Here is a 24289-nt window from a genome sequence, read left to right as displayed (position 1 = left end):
TGGCTGTGGTGAATATGCACTATAACACAAGGGAGGAGCATAGGGTGACATTCAAGACTTGAAGAAGATGCACACAGGTGGAATATATCCAATGCAGGAGGGCCAGTTTGAAGGGGCTTGCAGACTTTAAAGTGGTGACAAGGGAAAGTGTATTTAAGCAGCATAGAATGTTGTTCTGTAAGATGATGCTGGTGATCAAGAAGAGGAGGAATGTGAGGGCAACACCAAGGATCAAATGGTGGGTACTGGGAAAAGCTGACTGTGAAGTGGAGTTCAGGGAAGAGTTAAGAGAGACACTGGGTGGCAGTGACGAATTACCAAATATCTGGGTAAGTACAGCAGAGCTAGTAAGGTAGACGGATAGAAAGGTGTTTGATGTGACGTGGATGGAGGAAGGAGTACAAGGAGACCTGGTGGTGGACTGAGGAAGTACTGGATAGTATACAGAGAAAGAGGTTGGGGAAGAAGGAGTGAGATTGTCAGAGAGATGAGGAAAGTAGATAGGAGTATAAGGAGATGAGGTGCATGGCAAAGAGAGAGGTGGCAAAGGAAGGATGAGGCATATGAAGAGTTGTATGACAGGTTGGATACTAAGGAGGGATGAAAAGACTTGTACCAATTGGCTAGACAGAAGGACTGACCTAGGAAAGGTGTGCAGCAGTTAAGGGTGATAAAGGATAATGAGGGAAACGTACGCACAAGCAATGGGAGTGTGTTGAGCAGATGGACAGAGTACTTTGAGAGGCTGATGAATGAAGAGAATGAGAGATAGAAGGTTGGATGCTGTGGGTATGGTGAATCAGAAAGTGCAATGGCTTACCAAGGAGGAAGTAAGGATAGCTATGAAGAGGATGACTACTGCAAAGCCTGTGGTCCACATGACATACCTGTGAAAGCCTGAAGGTGTTCAGGGAAAATGGCAATGGTGCTTTTAACCAGATTGTTTAATGAGATCTTGGAAAGTGAGAGGTTGCATGAGGAGTGGAGAGAGAGTGTTTGGGTACTGTTTTAAGAATAAGGTCGATGTGCAGAGGGATAACATTGATCAGTCACAGCATGAAGTTATGGGAAAGATTAGTGGAAGCTAGGTTAAGAAGGGAGGTGATAATTAGTGATCAGCAGTATGGTTTCATGCCAGGTAAGAGTACTAGAGATGCGATGTTTGCTCTGAGAAGTACAGAGGAGGTCAGGAGCTGTTTGTGTCTTTCTGGACTTAGAGAAAGCATATGACAGGGTGCCTAGACAGGAGTTATGGTACTGTATGAGAATGTCGTGAGTGGCAGAGATATATGTAAGAGTGGTACAGGATATGTACAAGGGTGGTGTGACAGCAGTGAGATTTGCGGTGGAAGTGATGGATGCATTTAAGGTGGAGGTGGGATGACATTAGGGATCAGCTGTGAGCCCTTTCTTATTTGCAATGGTGATGGACAGGTTGACAGACAAGATCATACAGGAGTCCCTGTTGACTATGATGTTTGCAGATGACATTGTGAACTGTACTGAGAGTAGGGAACAGATTTAAGAGAACCTGGAGAGGTGGGGGTATGCTCTAGAGAGGAGAGGAATGAAGGTCAGCAGGACTGTGACAGAATATCTGTGTGTGAAAGAGTAAGGACAGCGGAATGTTGAGGATGCAGGGAGTATAGCTGTCAAAGGCAGATGTGTTAAAATGATTGGGATGAACATTTCAGAGTAATGACGACTGTGGAGGACAGGTGAAGAAGAGAGTACATGCAGGGTGGAGAAGAGTGTCAGAAGTTATTTGTGACAGACGAGTACCAGTAAAAGTGAAAGGGAAGGTCTACAAGAGGGTAGTGAGACCAGCTATGTCACATGGGTTAGACACAGTGGCACTGACAAAAAGGCAGGAGTCAGAGCTGGATGTGGCAGAGTTACAGATATTAGGATTTGCACTGGTTGTGACGAGGGTGCACAGGATTAGTACTGTGTATATGAGAGGGTCAGCCCATGTGGGACAGTTTTGAGACAAAGTGGCAAGATTACATTGGTTTGGACATGTGCTGAGGAGGGATGCTAAGTATATAGGTTCATAGGTGTGTACTAGGCTAATGGCCCTGGAGCCTTTACAAGTCTAGCCCATAGAAGTGCCCTGACATTATGTCACCCAACGTTAGTTCCAAGTGCCTCCATCAAGTAGAGCCATTGCAGTGATCTCTGGGATGGACTTTCTATTTCCCATCCACCCATCAAGATTTCTCTTGAAGACGGCTAGTGAGGTGCACTGCTTGACATGTATGTGAAGTCTATTCCAGAGCATGGGCAATCTCTGGGTTATGAACCTGTCCCTCCAGCATGTTCTGTTCATTATGGTAATGAGGCTGAGGTCTCTGGAGTGTGTGGTGCAGAGGGATTTGGATTTTTTTTAGACCTAGCATTCTAACAGAGCTAAGTCAGACATGGCTTTGTAAGCCAAGCAGTAATCGCATCTTAATAGACGATACGAGACAGAGAATAGCTGGAGTTTTTTTTAGTCTGGCCATGTAAGACATCTGTTTAAGTTCTAGGATCCTCTTCATGAGGTACTTTTGTGGCCTCTCCAGCTGCTGCATGTGTCTAGTGAGGTAGATGCCAAATGGAGCATTATACTTGATGACTGGCCTAATGAGGGAAGAGTAGAGAAAGATGATGACCTCTATCTTCCTGTGTGCAAAACCCTTGGCAATGAGATGTGCCACATAGAAGGACTTTCTGCCCACAATGGCAATGTGGTGGTTGAAGGAAAAGTTGCTTTCAACCTGTGTCCCCAGATCACTTATTACAACTTCAATGTTCAGTGGGCTCCCATCAATGTGGTAATTAGTGGGAACTTGAGTTTCTCCTAAAGGGGATGATGATGCACTTCTTGGCATTAAGCTTAAGGCCATGGTTTTGGCACCAGTCATTGGCCTCATTGAGGCCTTTCTGTAGGATTCATTGAGGCCTTTCTGTAGGATTGGGAAAAGGATGGTAAGGATGTAGCTGCCAGGTAAGAGGAAGACCTCAGATAAGGTTCTGGAAGTGGTGAGAGAAGACATGCAGGTGGTTGGTGTGACACAGCAAGATGCAGAGGACAGGCAGATATGGCAACAGATGGTATACTGTGGTGACCCCTAACGGGAACAGCCAGAGGAAAAAGAATGAGATGTTGTAATGTCAATCTTCACAGATTTGCCAAGGATTTACTCGACATAACATGTCTCTATGAGTACATGACTACATACACGAGGCACACATATGGTCAGCGTGCATAACACTGGACAGTTGCGTGGTATGAGCTCAGTATATCACATGCAGTACAACACACACATCTGCAAGAGTACTGTACTATGCAAATACCATGTATAGGTGTCTCACATTTCTGTGACAAACATGTATATCATAGTTGTATTCACAAGTAAGATATGGATATGTATGACATCCCAGTAGTTGGCCTAGCATTGTCACAGTCAGTATTGTTCAACACACACTCCAGTAGTAGTCAGATGTGAGTCATCCTTTTCTGGGGCGAGTTAGGGGCCTGACCTATGATCTATGTCACTGCAGACAGACCCAGATGCTATGGCCATCAGTTCTGATCAGCAATATATCAGTACAGCAAGTCTTGTTGAGACATACATGTTAAACTTCCTATTTCCCACTCTTACATACCCCCTACTGCAGTCCATTACATGCTTACTTGTTTGACACACCTTTTCTTTTCCAAGTATAGGTGGTTATAACCTGCTGTTTTTTTTTTCTCAATGTTTCTCTCTCTCTCATGGATGTAGGGTGTACATCTGTTTTACATAGGCAGCAGCTTGCCTTTTGTCGGTAATGTTCATGAGCAGCTGATGGCCTGTGCACCAATTGGTGTCCCCCACTTGCTAACTGCATGCAGAACAGTTGTGTTGTTATTCATATAGCCACTGACACGGCAACACACCCCTATAATTGAGTACTTTATGTGGCCGTTGGCACTATTCCTTGCCAGTGAGGAAGACTTCATGGAGATGTGTGAACAACAGCACCACAGAGGGTATTTGAAAATACCTCTCACAACCATAATTGTGGAGACAGGCCAACAAAATGGGGGAGAATGTTCCAGACATCCAGACAGAATGTAAGTATTGCTGTTATACACTTGGATTAATGCTAGTCTAACAGTGTTTGTGTGGACATGGATTTTCTGCATGATTTTAACTATGACAATGTTATGTGTTTGACACAACTCTCAACTGTAGGGCTATCTGCAGAATGGCCAGTGTTTGGACTCCTATGTTTGGTGTGTTCCTCAGACATTTATTGTCTTTGGAAAATAAGTAGCATACTCTGGAGATTGCAGTCAGTAACTGCTAACATCCATTTGTGTTTCTGACCTCATAACCCTCGGAAAAGATATGTTACAACTAACCCTATTACACCAGCAACTTTCTCAGTTTATAACAACAATATTTCAAATATGCCCCTGTTTTTGGGCCACTGTCCCACAATTATGTCAGGCTTTGTCCAGATGTCATGCAGTAAGAGGTTGATAGGTATGGTATATGATTATTTAGTGTCTACATTCCTGATATCACCCCAGTGATGTATCAGACTGCCAGACATGTTATGTGGAAGAGGCCTTGTATATGTGGGAAAAGCCTGTACATTCTGTGGGACTCTGTGCAGTCAAGAGTTTTGTGTATTTCTGGCAACTGTTGACAGACTGTCAGGATTGTGTAGCAGTGCAGTGTGTCAATGTTATTTGGCCTGTGTAGGGAGGGGGGGGTGGATGTATGTGTTGTGGCTTCTTTTTATCTGCCTGTGCATGCTGCTCCTGTTTCTCGTGGTCTATCGGCTGTATATGTTTGTAGATGCAGACTGAGACATGTCCAATACCACAGTCAGGTAACATACTACACTGTGAATTGGGCCAGTATATGTAGGGGGAGTGTGTGAGTAGCAAACATGTTGAGATATTTTTGTTCACACAGACCTTACACTGTACTGTTCCAACGGATGTATGTGTTGTGGCTTCTTTTTATCTGCCTGTGCATGCTGCTCCTGTTTCTCGTGGTCTATCGGCTGTATATGTTTGTAGATGCAGACTGAGACATGTCCAATACCACAGTCAGGTATCATACTACACTGTGAATCGGGCCAGTATATGTAGGGGGAGTGTGTGAGTGGCAAACATGTCGAGATGTTTTTGTTCACACAGTCCTTATACTGTACTGTTCCAATGGCTTACCAGTATGTCACTGTGACTGTGGTGGAATTGGTTGTGGATATGCACTTTCACACTGGTGTCTGTTTTTCAGTGCTTTTACATCTCTGTAGTGCCTTATACATTTGCCAGTTCATGTGTAATTTCCCCTAGCGGATTTGGGTTAGTACTGGATCAGTCTGACTGTAGTTTGGACAGTGCTTGGTGACATGCTTAGCAGCTGAGTGTAGTTCCCCCTAATGTGATGTTATGTCCAGGTATTTGAAGGATGTGCTGTTGCCTGGCCCCCATAAGTGTTGTGTATTTCTGACACATCATTGGGATGATGGGAGGATTTCAGTCACTAACTAGTGAGAAGTAAGCGAGTGTTGGATTTGTGCTATTTCAATCAATATATGTTAGGACAGACATGAGAGTGTTACTGCAGCAATTGTGTCAGCTTATCTACTCCAGCATTACAGATATGTCCCCATTTGCATGCCTTTCTCCCCCCACTTTGTCAGGCATGTCCAGATTCATTGCACTAAGGGGTTCTGGGCCTACCTCTCGACTGTCTGGATTGCTGCAGTATGTCCAGATTTATTGCTCATATTTATGGTCTGTTCCACAAACTCATTATTATTATATTCCTGGTAAATAACTGTGATGCTCTGCAGATTTCTGACAGTAAATGATGACATACATTTCAGTTTCAGAACTCACATCCTTCCGAACATGTATGTTGAAACAAACCCTGTCACTCTGGCAACAGTCTACATTTATAAGAGCAATATTTAAAATATGTCCCTAGTTTGGACCCACTGTCCTCCATCTGGAGAGCCTTTGGACAGATTTCTTGCACTAAGAGGTTTATAGGTTATGAGGTATGAGTCCACTACATGTTATGAGTGCATATATTATTTTTTTACTTTTTATATGTATATATTTTATGTGCATATCTCTATTTATATTATGTATATAATTTTTCATATATATATATATATATATGCATCTCAATACATATATACATGTGGATATGTATAAATACAAAACCTGACTGATGCTACAGAATCTTTTCCCTAAGGTTGAATGACTCTACTGCATGACATGTTTGCAAAAGCATCAGCACCCCTTACAACTCAAATGGTGTAGCGGTACATTGTTCTGACTATGGTATACATGGCCCTTTGTTTGAGACTTGGCAGGGCTGATTATTTATATATATATATATATATATATATATATATATATATATATATATATATATATATATATATATATATATATATATATATATATATATATTTTATATATATATATATATATATATATATATATACATATATATTTATGATATTATTATATCATATTATATTTTGATATACATTTCTTTATATAACTGTTATAACATAAAATATGCCTCCATTACAGTAGCAAGAGGTGTAACTTTACTATATGGGATAGATGTATACATGGGTGGTTTCACATGTTATATGCACTCACACTTCCATTTTACACCAGCTACACTACCCTGGGTGACAAAAATAACTTACCACATATTTTAATATGAAAACATTACTTTTAACACTGGTTTCCCTTGTAAAATTTGATGGCCTTTTTTAGTACTCAAACCGTGTACGCCTGCATGCCAAGCTGGGATTCTGACCACTACACTACCTTGGTTTGGGGATTTCAGATGTATATTTTTATTCATCTCCTACTGCACATTAATATTATGATATTATATAAACGGAGAGTATTGAGGTTTTCAGCCATGTCATTGAGGACTGCTGTCATGACATAATGGCATACATTTCAGTTTCAGACGTGTACCCTTTAGAACATTCATGCTAATGCATAACCTGTTTTGTATCAACTGTCTGTCCTCTTTGCAGATGGGATGACACCACTGCTCAGGCTTGGGATGACACCACTGCTCAGGCTTTGGTTGACGATACTGCAGAATGGGTCTGACAGCCCATGCCTGTGTTCATGTAGGATGCAGCCAGGAATGGTATCAAGCCTATGGAGACCTCCATGTGTTGCCTTTATGAGGGCATTACAGACCTGCTTCCTGATCATGAGGGGAGGGTGGGGCAGGTGCTGTACATGCACATGTGTACCTATGGGGGGGACGGGGGGGTGAAGTTTACACTTCACCTGTCTGCAGCCAGTTGCCTATACTTATGGCATATGTGTATGTGGCGTTATTGACCACCACTACAGAGCAAATATGTGTGGTGCCTCTGGAATTGCGGACACATGTCTGGAAGGCCTACTGATTGGCCTTGGTGGATGCATCCAGTTTGCACTCAAAGACAGCTTTAGTGTACATCACCTGTGACCTTATTTGCTTGTGCAGAACAAGGTGACATGGTTGCCAATGAGGCAGCTGTTCTTTCTTGGCCCATCCTGCGATTATTTCCACCTATGATGGTAGTTGTGTATTGCTGCTGTCCACCACAGGTGTTCAGCCTAACTTGAGGGGGTTGATGTCATCCTGTCAGGTTCTGCTGAGGCCATACAGCTATGTAGGTGCCCACATATTATTGTGGTGCGGGCCTGGACACTGCTGCTAGTTCCAACATATGGGACGTCCTTCCTGTGGGCCTTGACTGTACAGGGGACATTACGGAGGTGTGGGGGCTACAGCTTCACAGACAGTAGGTGGGAATACCTCACAGGGAAGGACACGTGGAGACAGCCCAACAACATGGGAGACAAAGGTCCAGATTTCAGTACAGACTGTATTTCATTAGTGCCGTTATACACATGGAGGATTGCTAGATTGACAGGGTTCGTTTGGAAATGCATTTACTGAGTCACCTGACATCTGACAGTGATATGCCTCTGACATACCTCTCAACTGGCATATTGTCCACAGAGTGGCCAGAGGTTTGTCTGTTATGTTTGGTCATTTCCTCGAATGTCTTTTTTTGTGGTGTCAGTAGGATAATGTGAGGACTGTAGTCACTAAATGTTGACATCCATTGGTGTTGCAGACATCATATCCTTCAGGGATGTTATGTTACAACAACACATGTAACACTAGCTACTGTTTCAGTTTGTAGCACCATTATGTGTGATATGTCCCTCTTTCCGGCCCCCTGTCCCCGAAGTACGTCATGCATTGTCCAGATGTCCTGCACTACGAGGTGCAGAGGTATGGTATATCATTAATTACAGACTGCACTCCAGTTATCCCAGTGACCTAGCAGACTCCTGGCCATGGCATGTGGCAGTGACCAGGATTATGGTTCCACACCCTGGAAATTCTGTGGAAATCTCTACTAAATGACAGTTATGTATGTCTGGCCATTAGGAACAGACAGCCAGGATTGTGTAGCAGTGTTGTGTGTAGATGTTTGTTGAGCTGGGTAGGGAGAGTAGCAGATGTGAGTGCCATACATCCTTTACCTATCTGACTGTGCATGCTGCTAAAGCTGCTAATGATCTATCAGGTCTGTATGCTTGTAGGGGCAGACTGTAAAATGTCCCATGACACCTCAGGATTCCCAGTACACTGATTTTGGCCAGTGTATGTCAGTGTAGTGTGTGACTGGCAATCAGGATATGTTTTTTCAGACAGTCGTTGTACTCTGGAGTTAATTTTGGGTACTGGTATGTTGCTGAGACTGTGGTGCAAATGGTTTTGGGTAGACATTTTTGCACCACTATCTACTTTTCACTACAGTTCCATCCCTGTAGTGCATGCTGTATTTGAATATACATGGGGTAATTGCCCAGAGCTGATGTGGGGGGAGTGTCGTGTTGGTCTTACTGTGCTTCATAAGGTGCTGGGTGACATGTTTGGTAGCTGTCAGGGGATTTCCATTCTGTTACGTGACTGTGGTCATACCTCTACACTGTCCAGTGGCCTAGACACTGTCCAGATGTGTGGCTTACATGTTTGGTCTATTCCCCACACAGTCATCCTTGGCTTATCAGTCAGATACTCTGGGGAATGCAGTCAGTACATGCTAACATCCATTGGTGTTACTGACATAATATCCCTCAGAAAAGATATGTAACAACAAACTCAGTAACACCAGCAACTGTCTAAATTTATAACAGCAATATATGTCCAATATACCCTGTGTTTGGGCCTCTGCCACCCAATTATGTCAGGCTTTGTCCAGATAACATGCACTAACAGGTTCAGAGGTATGTAGTATCATTTACTGCCTTCATTCCTGCTACCATCCCAGCGATGTCACAGACCCCCCCCCCCCAGACATGCAAGAAGGAAGCGGCCATAGATACGAGTCCTGTGCCTATACATTCCGTGGGAAACTGTACATTTGAGAAGTCTGTGTATGTCTGGCCATTAACAGACTGTCAGGATTGTGTAGCAGTGTAGTGTGTACATGTTATTTGGGCTGTGTGTGTGTGGGGGGGGGGGTTAAATATGAGTGTCATGGGCCCTTTCTATATGACTGTGCATGCTGCTCCAGTTTCTGGTTCCCTATCGCCTGTATATGTTTGTACGGGCAGATTGTGACATGTCCCATAACACCTCAAGATGCCCACTACACTGGGACTTGAGGCAGTATATGTAGGGGTAATGTGTAAGTGGTAAACGGGATATTATTGCTCACACAGTCATTATACTATAGTGTTCACTTTGCTTACTGGTATGTCGCTGTGACTGTGGAACAACTAGTTATGGGCATGCATTTCACACCAGTGTCTGTTTTCCACTAGTGTTACATCACTGTAGTGCCTGTTATATTTGCAAATGCATGTGTACAGCCCCAGAGATGGATTTGAGTAGTGTTATGTCAGTCTGATTGTAGTTTGGATGTTGCTTGTTAGCTGAGTGTAGTTTCCCTAATGTGTTATGTACACACATTCGTAGGATGTCCTGTTGTCTGGCCGATATCATTGGTCTAGTCCCCATAACTGTTATGTATTCCTGACACATCAGCGGGATGATGTGGGGATTGAGGTCACTAACTAATGAGAAGCAATGGAGTCGCAGACTTGTGATATTTCAGTCACTATATGTTAGGACATACAGTGTTACTACAACAACTTTCTCAACTTATTTACTCATGTATTTTGAATATGTCCCTAATTTCATGCCTTTGTCCCCCCACTTTGTCAGGCTTGGTCCAGATCCATTGCACTAAGGGGTTCTGAACATACCTCTCCACTGCCAGGATTTTCACAGAATGTCCAGATGTTTGGCCCATACTTTTGTTCTGTTCCACAACTTATTTGTATTTGTATTTTAAATCACTGTGATGATCCAATGATTTATGTCAGTAAATAATGACATAACATTTCAGTTAACATCCTTATATCCTTCAGTAACTGTCTACTGAAAAGCACCCTTTTGCTGTAGAAAATGTCTTCATTCCTAACAGCGATAGTTGAAATATGTCCCTATATCTGGCCCATTTCCCCCCCTTTTTACAGCCTTTGTACAGCGGTCTTGGACTAAGAGGTTGAGAAGGATTGTTCTGGGGTCTGACTCCACTACGTTATGTACATAGATTTATGTATATAGGTATGTATGTATGTATATATTTCCCTTCCTTTACATATTTATATGTACATTATTTATCTACTATTTCATAGATATATATATATATATATATACACATATATACACACACACACGTGTGTGTGTATATGTCTACATACAACATATGAATGATTCCACAGAGCTTTCTCCCTAATGTTGTATACCTCTGTTGCAGGATATGTTTTACATTAATTCCTACAGCTCAGATGGTGTAGTGGTACTTTGCTCTGACTATAGTGTACAGAGTCATGGGTTTGAGACTTGGGACTGATTTTTTTTCATTACTGTTAAATGACCAGAATGCATGACATGTTTGTTAAAGCAGTGCAGATTTTCACAGCTCAGATGGTGTAGTGGTATGTTGCTGTGATTCTAGACCACAGCATCCCAGGTTTGAGACTTGGCACGGCTTACTATTTTGTTTCTGGGCAGAACACGGCTGACTATTTTGTTTCTCAGCAGAACAAGGTCTGGTGGATACAGAGTGATTAAGGCACTTTTAAGCAGTTGTAAGTGGGTTATTCTTGTGTGACTATACTGTATGGGGCACTTGTGTTTATATGGGGGTTTCACATCTTTTCTAGACTGACATCTCACTTTTGGACCTGCTACACTACCCTAGTTAACAAAAAAAAAAAACAGTTGATACATAATTTAAGTTTACAAAAATAATTTTAACACTACTTTCCCATAGAAAAATAAGTTGCCTATCTTAGTACTCAAACCATGAACGCCTGCATATAACGCCAAGACTCTAACCACTAAACTATCTCAGCTTGGAAATTTCACCTGTATATTTGCATTTATCTCCTAGGGGATGTTTAAGCTATGCTAGGCAGACAGCCATAATATGCACACCCACTTAGCTATGCTTAAATATTCCTTAGGCTTGTAAAAAAAATTTTATATTATTTTTATTTTATTAGGTTATATAAGTGAGTCTTGTAGTGTTCTGACAACTCATTGAGGACTGTAATCATGAATTAATGGCATTCATTTGTCTTTCAGGCTTCTGTCTTTCAGGGACTCCTGCTAATACAAGTCCTGTTATCTATCACCTTTCTAAGTGTGTGAGGGCAATTTTCAAGGTGTGTCCCTAATTTATTATTTATTCCCCCCATCATTTGTGCCTTTGTTAACATGCACTGTAGGGGAATATTGGCATACATTTGCTTTCAGACTTCTACCCTTGCGTAATTCATGCTAATGCATGACCTGTTCTCTATCAACTTTCTGTGTATGTGAGGGCTATATGTGTGTTTTGTCACCTTTGGGGGATTTATCCCCCGTTATGTGTGCATTTGCACACATATCCTGGTTTAGCAGGTTGCAGAACTGTCATATGGCACTTTAGCAAAGAAGGATGTGTGTGTCACAGAACCTGTCACACCCTCCCCCGCATCGCTGTCTTATTGCCTGTGTTTATTTCAGTGTCCGCAAACACTGAAATGATCATTATTTCATTTCAGTGTCCGTGGACACTGAAATACTGGCATAATATTAGAGCAAATCTCTAATATTATGCCAGTTCGGCTTAGAAAGTGCCGTACTGCACTTTGAGTGCAGGGGGCATGTTCAGTGTCCATGCACTGCTTGGACACTCCCCTGCACTCGATCACAGTTCGTGTCCATATAGCAAGTACAGCAGTGTTCCTTTGTGAATATTTAAGGTGTGCTGCTGTGCTAAACGGGCACAAACCACTCTGTGCAAGAATAATCTTATTCTTGCACGGATTTTCTTGAATCCAGAGGATTATGTACATTACCAGTGGAAAAGTACCACATGTGAATCCTGCTGTCTTCTTACAGTGTATTAAAGTCAGGAATGTGAGTAAGTCGAATGCCTCCCATGTTAATAATTTTATCTGGAGGCACAAAAAAGACTTTCCAATAACAGTAATTTCCCACTTAAAAATGCTTTTCTCAGATTAGATATGAAGAGCCTGATGGCTATATGCTTTGATAAAGAACTTTGTTCCTCTGAGGATTCTATACATATGTATCAGGAAAACTATGTAAAAACAATCTCTTAAGATCCCACTAGGATCATTCACTGTAAGTTTCCCCAACATAAACTTTGATCATTTGTGAGCAAAAGAAGTGAAATACTTCAGTTAGCCAAAAGATACGACCTGATGTAATGTTTGATGCCTGCAACTTGGAAACCAGCATCAACCATGGCAGAAGTACAGAGCACACCTGAAGTAAGCAAATAGTGCAGAAGATGAACTAAAAACAAAGAAACACCCCTTAAATTTCACCACTTAGGAAAAGAAAAAAATGTAAACCTATTGCAAAGCTGTCAGCTACTGGGGCAAAGGATAAACACTTGTGTTAACAAGAGAACAAATAAAATGTTCACTTATCTTCTCTTATTCAAAAAGAGCCTGGTTTGTTCTGCATAACACACTAATAGGAGGAACTATTTCCTCAGCAGATGAAACTGATAGTGCAACATTTGTTTTAACCTTGTTTTCAGAACTCTGCTTGGGATACAGTTGTGGATACATGCTCCCTAACAGGTGCTTCATAACTGCTCTCTGGTGGATGCTATGCGAAGTTCACTAAACTTACTCCACAGCTAACAATGGTCCTCTTCCACTCAGGTCTGCTGCTAACCAATTCACAACCAATCTTTCTTTCTCAATTACGACATCTAAATTCTGACACACACTAACTTCTGCTTTTTGTAGCTGTCCCAATTTACAGTCAATTTAGACACAAACTAACAGACCATCTAAACAAATATACATGTCTACCATTGCTTCCCAGCACATGCAATCCCTTAAACTTTTACATTTCTGCACCCAAGACCCATTTTAATTGCACATCACCTGTTTTATTCTACACTAGCTACCTACAAATCTACTCTACAACCTGTCTAACTCTTTCCATATCATGCCTCTCATTCCCTTTGCATCTTGAGACCTTCAAAGTTTCCCTCTCTTTTCTGCGACATGTAAAAAAAAAAACTGAATTAATATGCACTACAGACTACCAATAACTGTCCTGTCTGACCCACTATTAACTGCCTGTACACTGCACCCTTGTAATTCACTCAATAAAGGACCTAACATCATGTATATGCACATTCCCAATTTCTCTGCAGCCAGTTTGGTGGATACGGGTATATTGAGACAAATGCAGCAACTGTCTAATATTCATCGACAACCATTTAATCCTCAAAGAAATAAATACTGTATGCAAGAGGTGTATATACACAATGTCTTAGGAGACAAAACTTTCTCATACAAACACTCATAACAGTCTGGTTATGAGAAACACACATGCTACATCCACAACATACTGTATGCACCCCACACATGCACCTACTTATGTTGAGGCACTTAAATGCAACCTTCCCAAACCCCAAAGACCTCTCACACATTCTAACTGAAAAATTATCCTCGGAAAACTCAAAAGCGCTCAAAATAAAACACCTAACACTACACATAAAGCCACACCCAGTGGAGTCTCAACCACCAAGACCATACAGAAACCCAATACACTACCCAGGACCGTAGTCATTGAGGACCCCATTGTACAACATACTGATGCCCCACTCACCAGGCTGAAGGAGAAAGTAACGTTCAGTTGCTTATCTGGGGTCAGAATCTGTCAAATTACATATGCACACATATCACTGCACTACAAGTGTGACACCCCTATACTGGCCCAGTAATTAAGGAGCCTCAATCCTCACTAATGGCAATAGTGGGGAATGTACAGACTGGGAGGATGACAAGTACACACACAGTAAAGTGCAATTTCCCTTAAGAACACAAAAAGATCAACAGTCAGTCTGGGGCTGGTTTCTCCCTTTTTCTCCAGATCCCCAATAAGACTCTCCACTGGCAGAGCTATAGGGTTGAGATCACAGCTGAGTGGCCAAGCCAAAACCTCCAGCACACTGTCTGTCCAATCACTCCTTCGTGTCCCTGACCAAGTAGCTGACACACACACACACTTTGAGATCTGATTTATAAACACACACACATACCTGGGAAAGGCTGGCACAGGTTTACTAGCTATGCCCCTTCTGCCCAGACTATAAGGTAGTCTCAAGCTGCCACCAGCCAACTCTTTATCAGCTACTCTAAGGCCCTTAACAAAAGGTGTCCAATCCTACTGTGTAATGTTACTACTAATCCAAAAGGTAGTCTGATCAAGAGCAAGGCTATTTAGCAGTGGCCTGTACGGTGTCACCATATAGACATGCACATACCCTAAGGGCTTAAATATGCTCACAAATATCAGCCACAAAGATAGGTTTAAATATATTTAATAATAATAATAAAACAACAAGACAATACTAAATATGTATTCACAGTGACTTCAGAGTTCAAAAATCGCAGGAAATATTTCAAACAACATTGCAGGACAGTCTCAAATTATTAATAAAGAAAACATCTAAGCTATACTTTACTATATTCCTATCTGAATCTAAGAGTTACTAGGCCCTAAAAACTTACTTACAGAACAATATGCAGGCAGAAGTGCAGAAGGTGGTGATGAGTGGATGTTTTCAGGTCAAAGACAAAATACAAAACGCACTCTCTCTTTCTCTCTGAGAGAGTTATTAAATTAATATCAAATACTACTACTGGGTTAGCTTGGATGATATCACTTTTTGTCACCTGACTTTTAGTTCCCAAGCTAAACCCCCTTTGTCAGAAACTAACAGAATTTTAGTGTATCCCCGTGAAAAATGCATCCCTCTCAGATGTTTGCAGATCCTGGAAGTTGTAAAACAATAAAACACTTCTACATCTTAAACCTAGTAATTACTTCTCTTTCAAGACACCACAAAAAAACTTCTAGCTCTAGACAGTGTCTGCTGTTGACTAAAACTGAATGATGACTTTTATAGCACAATTATAAAACAATTTAATTTCAACCTATTTTCTTGAAGTTTTAAAAGTTAACCCTCTAGTTCTAGTTTCTACTGATAAAACATATACATTTACACAACTACAATAGTTTATATACATTTCTATTCTAAGCCAGCAGGGCATGATGTAGCTACATTTTAGCTCAGTACTTTATACCTTTAGACATACTTCTTTATGAATCATATCAATATTCACAAATGACAGAATTATTTACAAAATTCCAGACAGCTGGGCTGGCAGTATTTCCTTTTGGGAAAACAAGTACCAGTACGATTCAGTCATGATCCATGTAGGTGTTAAATGACCTGGGTGTACCTCACTAGACTAAATGAAGAGAGACAATATGGAGATCTCAGACTGAGTGCCACAAGCTGTTATGTACCTAGCATTGAGCAACATTCTACCTTCTCTAAGGATGACACCACAATACAAGGAAAAGATTGATTTTAATAACTGGCTCAGTTGCTGGTGTCATTCTAGGGGGGGAATACAACATTTGTCAGGGTAGGAGGACATGGTTAACAAACCATATTGCTTTGCCATGGATAGTTTACACCTGACACTTCTAGGCTTTCAAGTACCTGGCTAAACATTGCCCTCCCCCACAGATACTTTTTTAGACAATGTCAAATTGATAAACCTTCCAACACAGCAAAATCTACCTAAGAAAATCTAAAGGTGTTACTGCTCAATGCCAGGAGTCTAAACAAGAAGGTCCACTCTCTCCAAGCTCTCCACACCTTGGAGAATGTGGACATATGTGCAGTTACCAACACATGGTTTAAAGCCACATAGAGCAACCCGACAATGCAAGGCTTCTATGCCTTCCACACATTTAGATCAGCAATTGCACAGAACCGGACTAAATTTGAAGGTGTCTCGATCTACATCAATAACAAGCATACCTCTAGGTTGATTAAACAGGATGACGCACTGGAGTTCCTCCACATCCAGATTACCATAGACAAAGTCTCATACTATATTGTAGCAAATTATAGGTCACCCTCTATGTCTCATGAAATCCATAGCTCATACTTAGACCTACTGGATACGTTCCCCACTCAACCAAATATCATGCTCATGGGGGACTTTAATAATCAGTCTATAAACTGGAAATGTTACTGAACCCCAAATGTGCAGGTTCAGAGATTCCTAGACTTTGTAAACACACTCGACCAGTTAGTGCATATGCCTACTACATCTGGTACTCATAAATATAGGAGAATGCTGCACCTCCACCAGTGTTATTTCTTCTCTAGTAAGATCAAACCATAAAGCAGTCTCCTTTGAAACAAGAATCAATTCCATAAACGCAGCAAACCCTGTTAACAGTTAGAAACTACTCGAAGGCAAACTATCTTTTAAGTAATAACCTGTCAACATTTCAAGCCACTTCAAACCCAGATAGCCTATGCAGAATTTTTTACAGACGATCTGTGCAACCATGTCAATGACTGCATAGAGGCTGCTGTGCTTACCAAAAGTAAGCCCAAAACTAACTCAAAAAATCAACCACCCTGGTTTAATAAAAAATTAAAAAGGTTGTTCAACAAAGTGTAAAAGTCACATCTAAAATTAGAAGTGTACTATCAAAAAACTCTCTCATCAAACTGAATAGACAACTAAGAGGACTGATTAAGTCCAACAAATCATATTTTGAGGTAAAGAAAGCATCCCAAGCAAAGAACAGCCATAAGGCCTTTTTCAGCTATGTATGAAACTTTCAAGGCAGCACTTAGTGTGCTGAATTGTTGGTAAATGCAACCATTTGCTGAATTGTTGGTAAATGCAACCATGTTCATGGAATCTGGAGATATAGCAAATCTTCTGGCTGCCAAATTCAGCTCCAACTTTACCCCCTCATCCCCAGGAAATGCCATCTAATATACCCCCCCCACACATTATTATGCAGCAGGTCTTAGATGTGCTCTCTTCAGCCACATCTGTAGCTTCCATGGGCCTGATAATATTCCAGGATGCCTCCTAAATAGCCGAAATGTGACCTACCAGGGCCACTGGAGTCACTATCCTACCACAGCTTCTGTAGGGGCTTCATGCCATGCGAATGGAAGACTACAACAGTCATCCCTCTGCCAATCGTGAACCATCAATGGATCCTGGGAACTACAGACATATTAATCTGACTAGTGTCATATGCAAAGCCATGGAAAGAACTTTCATGAAAAAGATTTACAATGACTTAGGAAACCTTCAGACACTGGAACCAACTCATTTTGGTTTTGTCAAAGGTAGGTCATGGTCGCGTCTACCCAACCTGGTAGACTTCTTTGAGAAGGTCATCAAGGCAATGGATGAGGACAAAATTATGCAGAATTCCTACCTTAACCTAGTTAAGGCATTTGATACAATACCCCATTCAGGCATTTTAAGCAAACTCCTGGAATTAGGCATAAACCCTTATGTAACTCATCGCATAGCCACTTAACTTCCTGGCTCCAGTCTGTGAGCCAAAGTTGGATAGATCGCCTCCACAAGAGGTTGGTCACTAGTGGAGTCCCCCAGGGGCCTGTGCGGAATCTGCTCCTCTTTGGAATCTATTTTTCAAAGTCAAGGCCAATGCCAAGGGCCTCTGGTTTACCAAGTTTGCAAGCTAGGAACAATCACAACCCCCCCTCCCCCAAGATACTAACATCTTACAGGAAGATCTAACACAAACAAATGACTGGTGCCAAAGCCACTGTTTAAAGCCCAATGTCAAGAAATGCATGGCAATACTTTCTGGAAAGTTGGCCACAAAGGGAAACTACCTCATAGATAAAAAAACCTAAACTTAGACGTAGTAGTCAGGCATTTGGGGACACAAGTAGACAGTAACCTAGCTTTCAACCAATATATACCTACGGCAGTATGAAAATCATTCTATGTCACTCAGCTTATACGTATGGGGATGGCATCTAGGTCCAGGGAAGTCATCGTGCCACAGTCACATTTAATGCCCTCTTCCGTATGTAACTGACCAGGCACGTGCAACAGCAGAAATGTCCACAGAGGTTACTCACAAAAAGAATACAGAGTATAAACACGATGTCCTACACAGAGCGCCTCGAAGCCCTATCTCTATACTCTGCTTCCTACAGACTGTTGAGATGAGATTTATACCTGGCATCTTTGGAGCCTTCTCTGATGGCCCGTTTGCAAATCTGCAAAAGGGACAGCACCAGAACTACTAGATCTAAGGATTTAAACTTGACTTGTGATTTAGCTAGGATATGTGGAGGAACATGCATGTATCTCAGACAATCCCCATTCTCTGGGATAGGCTACCCATCCATGTGAAGCAGAACCCAACCCAACCCTAAAATAATCATTTGTAACCTGGACAGTGGAAGGTTGGGCACCGGGCTGGCAACTCGACACCGTAAAACTGTACTGCCAATCATGAGCGGACAGGTGATCCACTGTGGCGACCCCTAACCGGGAAAAGCCGAAAGAGGAAGAAGTAAGGCTTAAATAGGCCCCAGTGGGCTTTAGTCTAGTATATACCTATGAACGAATTTCTAAATTCTTACAGCCACTTATCCTTACACTCATTTACTTATCTGAAGTGTTAGCCATAGTAAACTTCTAATCTAAACAGATCTTTTTCTTACACTGTCCAGGAGCATATACTGGACATAATATATACAAGACTATTTTCTCAAGATAAAACAACATAAACAGATTACAGCTAGTAATGAATGAGATTTTGACAACATTTTACTGCAGCTACCTCTCCTTATTGGAAGAACTTAGTAAATTGGGCAAAATGTAACATCAGCTCTACTACATCCATGATGAATGAATTATCTGATTAGTAGTTCACTATAATCATTAACAGTTAAAGAACTTTCATTTTCAGTCACATCAGCTGGACTGGCTTCTGGACCTGGGTCACCACTTTCCACATATACTAGCCCCTGAAATCAGGCTAGAAAGTGTGTGACACTGGCCTGGGTATACTAAAAGGAAAATTGTCAACAAAAGCAATTTACACTCCTAAGGCTCAAAGATTTTGTTCTCGTTGTCCAACAGTTTTAGAAAGGACTGTGCCGACAAGCAGCTAACACTTCCACTACACGTCCAGAATTCAGTGATATTTGTTGAACGCTTCTTCTTGGGTTACCGAGCTAGTGCTTGTTGAAAATGGTTAGCAGAGCAGTAATGCAGCTGGCAAAGTAATATGTCTCTGTTGGTCATTTATATGACACAAATAGTGATGGTGAACTACACAGCCCAGAGAAAATTCAGAGGGCGGTCAAACGTGACAGTAGTTCAGTATGGATCTCAAAAGAAAGTTGGGGGATGGGGGTTATAGTAAAACTTTACTGAGATAGCTACATAGAGAAGCAAAACATGATAGCTTTTTACTAACAGCAAAAACATTACAGCTACATGTGACTGTATAACAAGACAGAACCTATACATGAAATAAATGAGTATTGGTATCGTAAACTCTAAACACAACATATTATGCATACGTGCTACACCATTCTAAGCAGCACTAAATATATATATATATATATATATATATATATATATATATACGTCTTTTGACAGCAATGCTGATTTTAAAATAATAAGTTTTTAAGTAACGCTAACCCAATCTTGTATAGGTAGTTACTGAAAAGTGGAACAATATGAGTGTACAGTGTAATTAATGGGGAAACACATTAGTGTCGCGTTTCACATCACAGTTTAAAGAAAGACTTCAGTACCTACTCCACCGTAGAATAATTCAACTCACCCAATCATGAGACAACTTCACTGTGACTGAGGTTCAACAGTATTGAGCATATTGTGTTTCCGGATTTCAGCGGATCCCGGATTCAAAGTGTGCCGGAAGTGCAGCATATAGTTAATTCCCATCTAAGTACGCTTGTATGAGCTGTGGTTTACCATCCAGAATGGTGTAAGTGCTAGGAAATTGACGACTGGAAATATTTTTAGAATGTATTAATAAAGAAAAAGAAACATTTTGTCGGAAGAGAGAAGATAGCTTATCGCCAGTGTAATTAGCAAGCGATACTGATGAAGAAAGGAAGACGATAGCTTCTCACTTAATGCAATTAGCAAGCGAGACTGGTTAGGGTAAAGAGTAGTTTGTTTCCGTAGAGCTATTCTGCACAAGGACAAATCCCGAAATAATCAGGGTCAGTTTATTAAACCACGGAGAGAAAATGTATTAACGTACATGTTCTGAAGTACGAGAAGTCTATAACTGTAATTATTATTATTTATTAAGTGTAATTCACTGCCATTTCCAAGTGACACCCGCTTTAGGAAGGATGGAGCAGTCAAAATCGGGGGCAATTGAGAGATACGTTGCGCAGTGAAATGTAGTCCTGTCAGTGTTTATAAGGTGATAACTGAGCAGATTACTGATTTTGCACTTTGCAGTCTAAAGTACGTATCGGTAGAAGTTCTGATATGAAAGCACCGTCCCTAGTGTATAAACAAACCTCCTCAGTTTAAAATTATGGATATAAAACATTCTCCATAGTTCGTAGCTATTAGTTTTCGCAGATGGCAGCACCTGGTCATCTTGGAGCATACTACTAAACACTCTCGGGTAGACCTTTAAGTGACTTTCCCATACTCCTTCATACCTCTCATCTGTACAGATTTCTGCCTCTTGTATTTGGTCTGTTTCCCATAAAATTTACAGTTTTCTCACGGATCACCGAGGATTGAAGTCTAAATAATAACATACATTTGAGGTCAGACTAGGGTTGCCACCTTTTCAAATGGCCAAAGTGGGACATTTCCGGGACACATCAGATTTTACAGGCTGACACATACCCACGGTCAGTACAAAGGATAGAACTTAACTTTTTTTTCGTAAATAAAAGCTTATTCTTGTAGCAGTTTAGTTGCTTATTATGTTTCTTGTAACATTTGGGTATTTTAAATACAGAAATAACTATTTTATGCAACTTTTACATAAAATATGGGACATAATTATGTCCTGCAATCTCAGGACATTTGCCCTTTTTAATATTTTTTGTCAGGACACAACTGCCCAAAGAGGGACTGTCCCTCTCAAAGTGGGACAGGTGGTAACCTTAGGTCAGACTTTAGATCCTTCAAAAAATGCATGCATCCTGCGGCGAAATTGAAGTGTATTAACCCACCACCGAGTTCGTGCAGGTATGGGCGTGCCCGCCGTGATTGACATGCAGGAGGGGCGGGATTAACAACGGCCGTCGGCAATGTGCTGTGATTGACACGCAATGCTAATGTAACGGTAAATCCATACAATTAAAAACGGGGCATTTAATAAGCTGAAACACGTGCTAATAATGACATTCGAGCAATCAGTCCCTTTCCATTAAAATAATAAAATGTGTGTGAGTAGAGTCTTATTTGTAGTGTACAGTTTAACTGGAATCTTACTGTGTATTTTATTCATGGCTGTTGTATAAACTATACAAGTTACTGGTTTGGCCCTGGTCATGGAAGAAAAGGTTCCCTAGACTAGCCTACCTACACAGTAAACAAATGGAAAATAGCAGCATATGACCGCAGCAACTGTGGTTAAAATTGAAAACTGTGTGTATTAGTTCTGCTGCACTTCAATCAGCTGAAGTAGCTTCCATGAGAATACTTTAATTCAACCAGTATTGGCAGCAGTCAGACTGCTACTGAAGCATTTTGGTTCTCATTAACCATACTTTTTGTCACATTTTGTGCCATGCCCTTTAATAAACTTTTTTAATAAAGCAGTTCTTCTCACAGCATACTATGATTTCATTTGTATACCTTCTCTGTCATCGTCTTGGATTCTTTGCAGTCTGATCAGTCAAAGTTCTGTATTTGAGCAATAATACAGCCATCGTTCATTGTTAAAAATGTTCCTGACTTTTTGGCAAACTGCTTAACTAAATTGCATTTTCTAAACATACTAAAAACACCATTGCTTTAACAACTGCTTCAGGGCTGACAGCTGTGTGATCATTGAGCGTTAGAGCTGTTGCCCTGATAACGGAAAAGTACCGTAGTTTGTTTATTAGTTCAGTCAACAAACTTATTCCTTTACTTGGCTGTTTTTTAAACCTTCCCACCCCTTTCCTATGTTACTTTAACATTGCGCCAGTGGCACTTCTCTCTCTAATGGACATGGGTAACCTGTAAGTGGTTAATCTCCCAGACCCATGCTTACACTTGTCAAGGGTATCAGAACTTGTCAGATCACATCAAACACACAATTAACTTGTGTTTTGCATATATTACCTTGTGTTATGGTGGCATCTTTCAATCAAATGGTGGGTGGTGCAGTCAAAATGCTCGCAGGTGGGGTGTGGGCGGGGCTTGCTACTGCGCATCTGGTGGGTTAATACACTTCAATTTTGCCAATCCTGCCATTCTAGCAACCTTTTAGGTTTACAAGAGCGGTATTTAAAATCTGTCCCATTTTTTTGGGCCTTTGCCCTTCCCAATTATTTTAGGTTTTGTCCAGATTTCTTGAACTAAGAGGTTGCGAGTTAAGCTAAGGATCTGGTATAATGGATAGGTGCTTCCCTGTCCTGTCACCTCTGTTTCTGGCCTGGTAGATATGGGCATCCTGTGGCAGTGAAGTAATTTTAGAGCGTACAAACACAGTATGTGAGAGATGTAGATACACACTGTAATTGGAGGCAAAGCTCTCACATACATACATACATGAAAAATATAAACCAGGTTGTCAATGTTGCATCCAAAACACTCACTATCAACATTAAGAAGCAAACTCATAGACCCACATATGAGGAGGTACTTGTGTAATGTACCCAAACAAAAGCAACTTTCAGTGACCCTGTACACACAAAAAAGACAGCACTTTTATACAACACATAGCTCTGAAAATCACAGTAGCCATCTCTCTGAATATATGCCCCAGGTGGGTATGAATCTAGCCTTGAATAGCATCCTACCTTCTCCAGTGATGATGCCACAGTAACAGCAAAAAATTATTGACTTCAACAATTGGCTTAGTTTCTGGTATCAGAATAAGGGGATCAAATATCTGTCAGCCTGGGAAGACATGATCAACAAACCACAATGCGTTGCCAGAGATAGTTTGCACTTGTCACCACTCGGCTTCCGGATACTGGCAAAAACTTTATTCCCATACTGCCTTTTTCAGGCTGTGCCAAGTTGTTAAACCCTCCAACATAACAAAAACAACTCAACTACCTAAAGGGTACTACTGCTCAACACTAGGAGCTTAAATAAAAAAGTGCACTCCATGGAAGCACTCCATACCTTGAAGAACACAGACGTATATGTGCAGTCACAGAAACATGGTTCAGAACCATGAAAAGCATCTTGGCTATCAAAGGCTACATTGCCTTTCATAGATTTCAATCCCCCTCAGCTCAGGATAAAACAAGGAGGTGTCTTAGTGTTTAAGAAGGACAAGTACACTGCTAGACTGGTCCAACAACATGACTCCCTTGAACTGCTCCATGCCCAACTAACCATAGGTGCGGCCTCCTGTTGTATCCCTGCTAGCTACGATCCCCTAACATGAGTCTGTAAAACCACACTTCCTAACTAAATCTACTGTAATCCCATAACATTCAGCCTAACATCATACTTATGGGTGGCTTCTCTGACCCATTATTCACTTGCTCAGAGGTTTCTGGACTTCATCAATGCAAACACCCTGGTGCAGCTAGTTAGCTCCCCAACTAGAAGTACAAATATCCTGCACCTAGTACT

The 24289-nt window shown here is 41.2% G+C and overlaps 1 protein-coding gene across 1 annotated transcript in view; it reads right to left on the bottom strand.

The window, feature by feature from the left end:
* Positions 1–20758, bottom strand: part of TRMT10B (tRNA methyltransferase 10B) — a 627227-nt gene extending 606469 nt beyond the window's left edge. Inside the window, exon 1 of the mRNA XM_044059498.1 lies at positions 20334–20758. Coding sequence (XP_043915433.1) covers positions 20334–20341 — 8 coding nt within the window. The 5' untranslated portion in view covers positions 20342–20758. The remainder of the gene's footprint in view (positions 1–20333) is intronic.
* Between the last annotated feature and the right edge of the window lie 3531 nt (positions 20759–24289).

This window comes from Protopterus annectens, chromosome 17.part0 (assembly GCF_019279795.1).
Source record: "Protopterus annectens isolate FY-2018-M chromosome 17.part0, PAN1.0, whole genome shotgun sequence".
NCBI lineage: Eukaryota > Metazoa > Chordata > Ceratodontiformes > Protopteridae > Protopterus > Protopterus annectens.
This window is presented reverse-complemented; position numbering and strand designations above follow the sequence as displayed.